At 33.3% G+C, this 11,438-nt stretch overlaps 1 protein-coding gene across 1 annotated transcript; it reads right to left on the bottom strand.

Annotated features, from left to right (window-relative positions):
- Nucleotides 1-8,993: 8,993 nt before the first annotated feature.
- On the bottom strand, nt 8,994-10,749 carry LOC106687292 (uncharacterized). Its single transcript, XM_014431080.2, has 2 exons — nt 9,485-10,749; nt 8,994-9,363 (listed from the first exon to the last, which is right to left on the bottom strand). The coding sequence occupies exon 1, from the start codon at nt 10,705-10,707 to the stop codon at nt 9,493-9,495; it is 1,215 nt and encodes a 404-aa protein (XP_014286566.1). The 5' UTR covers nt 10,708-10,749; the 3' UTR covers nt 8,994-9,363; nt 9,485-9,492.
- Between the last annotated feature and the right edge of the window lie 689 nt (nt 10,750-11,438).

Below are 11,438 nucleotides of genomic sequence, written 5' to 3' on the forward strand. Positions count from 1 at the left end.
TGCGGCAGGAGGGATGCGCTGGGATCTTTTGAGCTCTGATCTACCCCTCACACGTGGGGGATAGAGTGGGCTCAGGGAATCTCAGTTCGGTTGTGTAAATATTGTTTATTAGAGCGTAAATGTGACTAGAGACTATATCATTTTATCATTATGTTATTTTATTATCTATTTTTTTCATACACATAGTTTGATTTGTATGTTCGTTTTGTTTATTCTTCTGTTTGTATATATTTTAAGGGATATTTTTTTTTCATTAATTTATTTTATTTTAGTATGAATGTGTTCATTTAGCACTATTACCTATTGTCCACAACTGTGTGGCAGATTGCAATATCGATCAATAAATAAAAAGTGTTTTAAAAAAAAATTAATTAATTAATAGTAACGGAGCGCCTTCATTCTCACTGTTGCTCTACGTACTATTTGAACATTTCATCTCCTGGGCTGTGCCTGAAGTTTAAGAGGGGACGGGGTGAATGTTATATGAGGTATTAGTACAAGAGCCAGGTTGGGAAAAAAAATAGTAAAAATAGTAAATTTTTATTTCTTTAATGAAAACTACGTATAATTACTGGACAAAATAGATGAGTCTGCCTAGTCAGGGTGTTAACGCCATAATATAATTACCTTGTAAATAGTATTTGAGTTTTATTAATATTTAATTTAGTTACATTTATTTTTATTTGTATTGTTTTATTTAAATTTAGTTATTTAAAAAAAAAATATGTAATTATATTTGTTTGTTATAATGAGTAATAGAGGCAGTTGCTAAGGGTTGAGAATCGTCGCTAAGAGGTTGCCTAGCAACGGACCGACCATCTTAGTTTTTTAGAGCAGTTCCGGCTAATTAGTGGCCCTGGTAGCGTCTTTAGCAGCCCTGTCTGCGTTTGGTTCATGTTATTTTATTAGACATTTTGAGTGTTTTAGTCGTCATAAAAGTTCAAAACAGACCTCTTCTGTGTTTTCATTTTAATATGAGTTCCGGATAATTAGTGGCCATGACCGTGTGTAACCAGCCGTGTCTGCGTTCATTTTGTCGGCTCGCCTAGTACACCAACTTTGGACCATTACAGCGGTGTATTAAACTACAGAGCTGCGACCTATACATCTCGGCAGCACTCTTCCTCTGACCTATCGGAGTGAAGCAACCTTTCGTTTTGCAGTATTTATTTTATATATTTATTTGTAAATTAGTTTATTGTTATTTTCATAATTTAGCTTTTTTTTATTTTACTTGTATTCAACGTTAGTTATCTTTTGTTTATTTTAGTTTTAGTTTTCAAATGTTTAAATTGGTCAAATAAATGTTTAATCCAGACCAGTTTGTCGTTTCTTCATTTTTAAAGCCTTCTAACAAAAAGAAATAGTCTATTTGAGGTGGCTTTAACACAGGGGAATACAAAATGGCCGCTGTTTCAAGTTTTAAAAAAAAATTATTTTTCATTCGGAGTATATTTAAAACTACTTACAACACTAAAAAAATCCTTAGAGAACATCATTTAAAGTAGAGTAAATTTAGTAAAATATGAGCCCTAGTAAAGCTAGTTACGTTCAATAGTTCCCGAAATATAGTTTTTTTAATTAGGACAAGGTCTACGAGGGTGGTCTGAAAAGTTTCCGAACTAACAAAAATACCAAGGTATTTTTTTTAAGCTCCAAAGGCAATTTTTAGATTAGGTAACAAAAATAAGTCGCTTGGGGCTAGATCTGGTGAGTAAGACGGATGGTCAAGTAATTCAAATCGTAATTTGAGAATTTTTGCCATGGCAACCTTTAAGGTGTGAGGCGGTGCGTTGTCTTGGTAACAGGGTTTTCTTTTTCTGCAAATGTGGCCGTTTTCCTGCAATGTCTGCCTTCAGCTTGTCAAGTAATGATGCATAGTATGATCCCGTAATGGTTTTTCCTTTTTGAAGATAGTCGATTAAAATAACTCCATCATAAATCACTTTCGCAGCAGAGAAAACAGTTTTTGCTTTTTTGGAGCCGATTCCCCCTTTGCACTCCATTTTTTGGACTTATTTTTCTTTCAAGTGTATAATGGTATATCAAGTTTCATGTACAGTAATTAATTGGTGCTAAAACTCGGATTTATTTCGCCAAAAGGGCATTGGAAACGTTCATTCAAACACATTTTTGGTCTAACGTGAGCAAACGTGCGGACAGCTTTGTCATATCTAAATGTTGATTTAATATGTAACAAACACGTTCTTTTGACATGTTTATAACCTCTGCTATCTCTCTCACTTTAATTCGGCGGCCGTCTAGGACTATTTTGAGAACTTTCGCGATGTTTTCTTTGGTAGTTTCAGTTTTTGGACGTCCCGAACGTTCATCGTCTCCCAAGCTCTTACGGCCACGTTTAAATTCAGCTGCCCGAAATTTTAATGTGGTAAATGATGGTGCAAAGTATCCATACACAGAATCCAACTCATATTTGATTTGCGCAGGCTCATTCCCTTTCAAAAACAAATATTTAATGACAGCTCGATACGAGATTTTGTCCATTTTCACAAAAACACTCTCATCAACTCACTCAAACGACTTTTAAAAAAACACTGCGCGTCCAAAATGGCTGAAACTTTGGTGGGTAACTGTGAACAGATGAACAACGAACTTCACTTGCTGCCATTTTCACGTTGAGGTCGGAGACTTTTCAGTTGGAATCTACATACTAGTACAATACTGAGAAGATAGGAAACTGCTCGTATATTCCGACTGTTACAACATTTACTAGACAAACGGTCTAAATTGCCAATTCATTACAAAAGACTACATGACTATTATAAGGGCTATCTGGACATACTTCCGTATGCTATGGTGCTATGGGGCTCCACTAAACCATCTAATTCCTCCCGAACCCAATCCTTACAGTCTAAAATCCTTAACGCTCCTTACTTTGTTACAAACCAAGTCATCCATCAGGACCTCAGTGTCCCATATGTTGCCGATTTGGCCAAAACCAGATACAATTCCTTCCATGATAAACTTCTCAACCATCCAAATCCATTTGTTTCTAGCCTGGCTTCTCCTTCATTGTATACAGTTGTAAATAACAATAAATAAATTATTTTTAAAAAAATTACAAAAAACATAATTATATGACTTACAGAGTTGAGCTTTGGGGCTCCACTAAATCATAGAATTCCTCTCGTACCCAATCCTTACAATTCAAAATTCTTATGGGTCTTTACTTTGCCACAAACCAAGTCATGGATCAGGACCTTAATGTTCCATATGTTGCCAATTTGGCCAGAACCAGATACCAACCCTTCCATGATGAACTTCCCAACCACCCAAAACCACTTGTTTTTCACCTGGCTTCTCTTTCATTGCCTGATCTACATTCTGAAAAGAAGGTGGCCTCGAGATTTTTTCATCTAGATATGTTAGAGTTTTATCAATGTATGATCATTTATCATCATCATTCTATCAATGTATCAATGTATTGATGTCTGTATCATGTCATTTCTTAACTATCATCTAATTTACTTGTTGCTAACTCGTATATGTTATTACATCCGTAAATATCAATAAATAAAAAAAAAAATTAGTAATGATAATTATATAATTCTCTATAGCAATAGCTCACGGTTGATTAGTGAAATATTAGTGTTCAGGTTCTGGAGTTTGAGGAGAATATTTATTACGTACTTAGATTACGATTACCTTGTGTTGTTCTGTGATGTATTTATTTATACTTTATATTGTTCACCTGGTTTTTAGTTTTTCAATCCCATAAGAGTTATAATCATGGGAGCGTGGTGGCCACGGGGTAAAGCGCGTTTGCTACTAACTCCAAGGACCCGAGTTCGAATCCGGCTGGGCAGAAAATTGTTTTCTGTTACACTGTAGCCGTGAGTCAACTCTTGTAGGTTCTAGAGCCTACCTGCACGGTCCACCCAGCCAGCCTCTTAAATTGGGTAAAAATCTGGCGGTCGAGCGTGAATCTGACCAAATCACCTCCTTGCACAACCGTTGGCCTAGTAACATTATTTCTTTACAAAGTACTGAACCCCTGACCACTCATGGGTTGTAGCGTTACAGATGAGGCAGAATCCATGCCAGTTATTATATCGGCTCATAATCAACTTTATAATGGTGTAAAAGAAAAACAGAATAACCATTTTACAAACAATAATAAGCTACTACTGTAGTCCATTTTTTAACTTTTGTCACGTATTTACTACCTATTTCGACCTTAGAGTTCCTTCTTTTTTGTTTTACATTACATTCCTTCTTAAATAACCCATGATACTGTATTAAACAAACATTTTATCTTAACATACAACTAGATATGGCCTGTATATTAGCAAATATTTAAAATTTGGTAGTTGTCTGGCTCAGTATGTAAACTGACGCGTAAGACATGTACACCGTAGCAACAGCTATCTAAATAACTAAAATAATAATAAACTAAATAATTCGCATGGTATACTGTCTCATTATTTAAATATCAGTTGAAATTCATGTTATAAAATAATTATATTCTGCTGTGAAAGACTGTTGTTACATAATTGACTGGTTACAATTTCACTATATGGTGTTCAACAATTCATGGAGAATATATAACTGTATGTACTGCTATGTATCTATGGAGATTTTCGGGATGCCAGGATAATATATTGCTGGATAAGGATTGCTGCCAGGATGCCAGGATAAGGATTGCTGAAGGCCATTATCCAAAATTAAGTTAATTAATTAATTACATATTGAGTCCTAAAAAAAATATTATTATAATTGGATTCTTTTCCAAAGGCTGTTTGTGTGTTTACCAGTTTACCAAATACTCTTATATTTATAAAATGTTGTTACTATTAATTATATAGTATAATAAAGAGTGGTATATTGGGTTATATATTAGTATATAAACTACATAAAGAGATTAACTATTTATTTACAATTTATAACTATGATTAAAATGATTCAGATAAAAGTTTCCATAACATATAGATTAATACAGTTTTACTTATTGGTTATAACACTTAAAGGTTAGCCAATCTAATTTTCTCAGGGGCCTCTAGTAATGTGACAAACTTAACAAAGATGTTTTCATATCCGAGGATGCTAAAAGCTTCGCAGAAGGATACCCTGACCAGGTATAGGGGCAGATGACGAAACACCTTAATAAGACTCAGGATTGTCAAAAGACTGATACATAGCAGTATCTCTATATATACAAAAGAGAAAGCTCGAATCTTTGTCCACAATAAACTTTTGAATTAGTGGATCGATTTACGTGCAGTTTTTTTTTTTAAATGATCCCTTTCGCCATGGGATGGTTTAAAGATAATGAAATCCCCGAATGCTAGAGTAGAAGAAAATTTATGAACAAAATTAACCGTTTTTTGGTCTGTAGCTCAAACGTTATACGTTTTTTCACGGTCATTGTATATCAATCGATTCGTCTCTTTCCGAGGAATAAGAAAAAAAGCATTACTGATTCTATTAAGTTATACTATATTTACGAACATATTTCATTTTAATCCGCTCCTACCTCTCTGATAGAACCTTTAAAGTAAATCATAACCTTGCTTACTCATCTATCTTTTCTCAGTCCGCCGGTGTTCCTCAAGGTAGTATCTTAGGTCCCATTAATAATAAACGGTTAATAAAGCTGACATCTCTACCCACCCTAACACAGTCCTAACAACAACGCTGATGACACATGTATACTGTCTGTAAACAACGACCCTACTAATGCATCACAAACACTACAGACACACATAACATCTATTGAAGGATGGTGTCAAAACTGGAGAATCAAAATAAATCCTGACAAATCCCACCAGATCACCTTTACTCTCCGTCGTAAACCTCTACCTTCCTGTCCTACAGTATCCTTTCTAAATACTCCCATTGGAGTCCTATACTATCTATGGATGGTCTTTCACTTTGTGGGACCGCCACTATTGAAAAAGGTAACGCCCAGGCCGGATTCGAACCGGCACCGCCAATACTGTCTTAACCACTGAGCTACAGGCGGCCTTAGCAAAAATATGTATGCCTGTATAAATTCCTCATCATATATATATTTTTTCATAGACATTGTCTATTATGATGATATTATTGCCTTGAATTTTTTTTTCTATTAGCATTTCTATTATAGGTAGGTAAATACTTATATTTTAAATTTAATGATTTGTTGTTTCAGAATAAAATCCAGGAGAGTCGTTTTTAAACCATAGTCTCCTGCGAGAAATTATTTCGAATTTAAGTAAAAATAGTGAGTGTAATTTGGTAAAACTGGTTACTCGACCCATTTTATACTAATTTCCTACTATTCCATTCTCCTAACTTAGAGCCTAATCGGACAAAACATCAGCGGAGCCGTTTTCGAAATGTAGATATGTCAAGATACAATTTTTTGTACATTCGCTAGTACAAGTGCTGTATCTATAAAAAGAAAGTAGTTCTGGTTCGACCAAAAAAAAAAATTGAATTAGATTGAAACTGAAATATTAGATAAACTATTCATCGCGAGCTAATATTTCGCCCCACTTTGCAAGGCTTCGTCGTGGCTAAAAAAAGATTCAAACAACTTAAATAGTTTATTAAATAAATCTAAACTTGTATCCTTTTTTGTCTCAACACTTTTTATTTTTAACCAGTCCAACGTTTTGGCCATTTTAGCCATCCTCAAGGACATCTAAATATTTAACAGCTTATATTATATATCAACACAAAAATGATACAAGAAATAAAGAAAAGGATCCAAATAAAACAGCACTAGTACAGCATACAGCCAAAAATCAATATAATTTTTTATTTTGATAACACCATAATTTTACATAAAGAAAACAATTTGTACAAAAGAAAAATACTTGAGTCAATTTATATATCAGATAACATCAATTACACAGTTAATTTTAAAACAGATACTAGGAATTTAAACCAACATTATGCAGAGATTTTAAGCAAAATAAATGGAGAAATTTGTTACTATTTACAATTAAATGTAATATGGAAATTTGAGAATTAGGATAAATACTAAATTGAGACAAAAAAGCAATTTAAATTAATTTTAAAACAAGGCTGACCTGTGTGAGTGGGATGTTATAAATGGTTTGTGTATATGGTAGTAAAATTGTGTGGATAATCTTATGTAAGAAGAATTAAATATTTATGATTTTAAATTTAAAAAATAGGTAACTAAACTCAAGCTTAGGTAAGCTTATTAATAATAAATATGACTCTCTAATAATTGACTTTTTAAATAGGCTTTTAACTAATAATTAATGAATGACCTGGGCAGAATAGCCTCCAATAGTAACTCTAAATTTAATTGAGTTGCTATTGGATTAATGGATAATTAAGTGAGGAAGAAATTATAATTTGAAGGTATGTTATATTATTGGTGACAATGTTGTTGTTATAAGCGTTAAAAATGAATATATAATATAAGCTGTTAAATATTTAGATGTCCTTGAGGATGGCTAAAATGGCCGAAACGTCGGACTGGTGAAAAAAAAAAAGTGTTGAGACAAAAAAGGATACAAGTTTTGATTTATTTAATAAATAATTGCCTTGTCTCAAGAAATTGAAATAATATAATTAAACTTAAATAATGTTACAAAGTAAGAGAATAGATTTTTTTTTCAAATTAACTCTTTTTTTTCTTTTTATCACCACAAGAGGGCAATTTTTTGTTTTGTTAGGTCTACAAATGTTGTTATTTTTTGTTATTAATTTTAATTTTCTCTTTTATTAATAAGCATTATTTTTATCTATTTATTTTCTTTTAATTATAACATTGTATATAGTTAGGGGTGTTTTTTGTACAAGACTATACCGGATATAAAAAAAAAAAAATTAAAATGTAATTGTTATGTCAACCATGTTATGTCACTGTAGATGTAGTGATAAGACCATAATACTGGTCCAATTCTTGGGATTTATTCTTATTATTTTAGAAAATTTAACTATCTGACATTGTCATATATATGACATATTATGAAATAAAATATGATTAGCTTTTATATAATAATACTCACTGTGCTTTAATATTATACTATATTAAAATAATTGAAACAGTCCGACCAATTAAAGTGTGGTAAAAGTTTTCTAGGAGTGGGACAAAGTTGATATTGGTTCATAGCACCTCAAGAAAAGCTTACATACGAATTTTCGAACAAAAGAAAAACCGAAAATAACATTTTTTAGCCTAAACTTTTCGCTTTACATTGACAATGGGCATCTGGAGAAAAACTAAATCTAGCAAATAAATCAAGGTGATAAATTACTTATTTTTAATATCCCGATCTGGTATTAAATAAATAAAAATAAAAAAAGAGAATAGATATCATAAAATAAAAGTGACCTAAGGTATGGCTAAAAATTATTTAAAGTATATAAAAATGAACAAAAGTATAAATAATCAAGAATTACAAAAGATACGGAAATAATTGAAAATAAAAAATGCAGTACATACTAAATGACGGTAAATAAAGGAAATATTAATAAATTAAAGGTCAAGAAAAAAGGAATATAATGAACAAAACAATTCACCCAATTTTCTGAATGAGGGAAAGCCAGAGAATGAGCTAAATGCGTATGCAAGGTATCAACAGGGTAGAGGGTTGGGGAATTTGACGGTTAACAAATAACGTTACATGGTTTTAATGCTAAACCCCAATTTATTTTTTTCTTGCATATAAAAAGCTTACCTTCCATAGTAAATCGCCTAAAAACATTTTTCTGGGAAGTCAACATCAGTTTTAATTCTTGTTGCAGCAAACTTCCCTTATGTTTTCCCATTTACAAATTCAGATCAATTAATTATTTTATTTAATTCTCAGCATTTCTGTTTAATCTTTCTTGACTATGGATTGAACTTGGGTGCACAATGAGGATAAGGAAATTCTAGAGATTTAATAAATTGAAATGTTTGTCACTCTCAAACATAAAATGCTTTTAATAAATTAACTGTGAAAAGAAACCCATTTTTGCTACTATTAGAAATAATTATTTCAAGGGATTATATAAAAATAACTACATTTATTTGATAAATAGATTTTTAATCATTTATTTACAAATGTTTGAGCTCTTCGACCACTAGGATCATTATTGCTCTGTAATGAGTTTAAAAGTTATATATACAAAGTTTGGTGTTAAGAAAAAAAAAATTAAATTGTTATAAATTTCAATTTTTAAGTTGTAAAATCAATTCTGCTACATATATGCTCTGTTCTTCTCCAACTTTCTTCTATGTTCTTCATCCTCTTTGGCTTCATACGCATCGCATTGTCAGGACGTGCAATTCCTTCGAGAGGGTACATTAAGCATTTTCCCTCGGCCATAAGGAACTCGTGTGTGACTCTTAAATGTCATATTCTTAAGTGGGTTAGTAACACCTCATCTCCTCTTCTAAATCGATTTTTAAAAGATATGATAATAATGATTAATATTAATTTTAAACACACACATCTCCTCACGTTACTTTTCGAATTGATACTATAAGCGTAATTAAATAAAATATTAAACTTACATAATTTCTCATAATTCTTTAGTGAAATAATTGATGAAGTTGGTTAAAGTCGGGATTACCCTTCTCTTGTAGTTCTCGTGATTTGCCAAAGATTCCAGGACGTAATCTGTTCGGTCCACTTCGAAGTACACCTCACATTTCTCATCGCAGGACATTACATCTTTCACAATACTCTCCGGAGTAAGGACAAAGGTCAAGAAAAGAGTGGCCTGAGCTAGTGTTATTGGTAGAGTCTCTTCAAGCATATTCTCGAAATCTTCCCAGCACATGAGATCTTCAATTTCGATCCCCTCAGACCTCAGTATTCTTGTTAAGTCGACGTAGTACAACCTCAGGAGGTGGTCCTTGTACCTCTCTCTCAGCTCATTGTTCGTGCAACAATGGAAGAACAGTTGTATGTCGTAGCCTGGAGCCTTATAAGCAGCTAGTTGGAAGTCGTATATGCAAGCTTCTGCGACGTTCCCTTGATCATCGTAACTGAACATTATATTACTAGCCCACATATCACCGTGAGACAGGACGTTAGGATACAACTTGGAACTCCTCATCTCTTCAAATGAGTGGTCCAAGTAGTCGAAAGCCTTCTTTACCGCCTCCGATGGAAGTTGTTCCAGGTAATCTTTTGCTACTCTCTTCAGACTTTTGATTGTCACCTCGACTAACCTTCTGCCTATATGGTTTTTGTCTGTGGACATAACCGTTTCCGTCTTTATAATTGGGACTATTTCTGTCATTTTGCGCCCTTCTCGTTTCTCCGTGATGAATGAAAGGGCATGGAACTTTGCCAGAGTTGCCATTGTCTTTTCGCAATGCTGTAGATCGAAAGTCTCATAGATCGGCCTGTTCTTGAAACCTTTCTTCGTCATATCTTCCATGATTTGGATGTCGGATCTGGCCAAGTAACATTCCGGAATAGTATGGTCTTTGAGATAATCATGATATTTGTTCAATACCTCGTTGAAAAGTATAGATTCCCTGTTGAAGCTGTCCATTTCTAAGACGGTTTTCCTGTGGTATGGCAATTCCGGTATGTTCTTTATGAAGAGGTCCAGTTTGCCTTCACCTCGGGTGGTCTTGAACCTGATCTGTGCCTTGTTCGCGTTGCTCTGGAACCCCGCAGTTATGCCGCCTAAGTCCACTCCTTCACAGGAGATGATTTCGAAATCGTCGGACTTGATATGGCTCCTCACAACCTCATGTACGTCCTGGATCTGCAGCGCCATCTTTGCGACCGTTTCCGTTGTAACAATGGCTGTCAGTTCCCTCAATTTCCTTTTAAATCGGTTTTATCATTGAGGAAGGCAGATAAAGATATATTTGCACTGACAACAGCAAACTGCTTGTTATAGACGACCATATTTCATAGTAATCCATCTACTGTTTGAACATCTTTATATGTATCAGAGTGCAAATGATCTAAGATTCACGTTCTGTCCGTTTGGTGTGGTGGTTTTATGACGTCGATAAGTCTAAAATGTCAGGGCAGTTATAAAATGATGTAATATATTTATGAAACTATTTTCTCTCACTGTGCTGAGGAAAAATTCAATATTATAACTCCGTAAAAGTATTTATTTTGGCTCCCTTTCGACCTTATTTTAAGCCATAGCTTAGGATGGACGATATGTTAGTATGTTCAGCTATGATAATATTTCTTTATCAATACTGCAGATCAAACAAAATATCTCCGCATTTGTCAAAAACTATTTATTTTTTAGTCTTAATTTATTGCTACCATTATCTTGTTTTATATAATTACGATTATTTGAAACGTGCCAGGACTCAATGAACCAACGCCAAGGACAAAAGCACTTTAACCTCAAGTTAATCTCAGCTCAAACAGAGGATGTGGAAGACATAATTTTGTTTTTTGTAAAATGTATTCCATTCCATACGTAATACACAATTTTATTATTATGCATTTAATAAAATTAGTCTAATAACAAAATTTAAG

The sequence above is a fragment of the Halyomorpha halys genome, unplaced genomic scaffold (genome assembly GCF_000696795.3).
Source record: "Halyomorpha halys isolate HHAL.00 unplaced genomic scaffold, Hhal_1.1 Scaffold944.1, whole genome shotgun sequence".
Lineage (NCBI taxonomy): Eukaryota > Metazoa > Arthropoda > Insecta > Hemiptera > Pentatomidae > Halyomorpha > Halyomorpha halys.

Bases quoted from the DNA above. Each gene is read 5' to 3' on its own strand.
- LOC106687292 (XM_014431080.2), bottom strand. From the start codon at position 10,707: ATGGCGCTGCAGATCCAGGACGTACATGAGGTTGTGAGGAGCCATATC.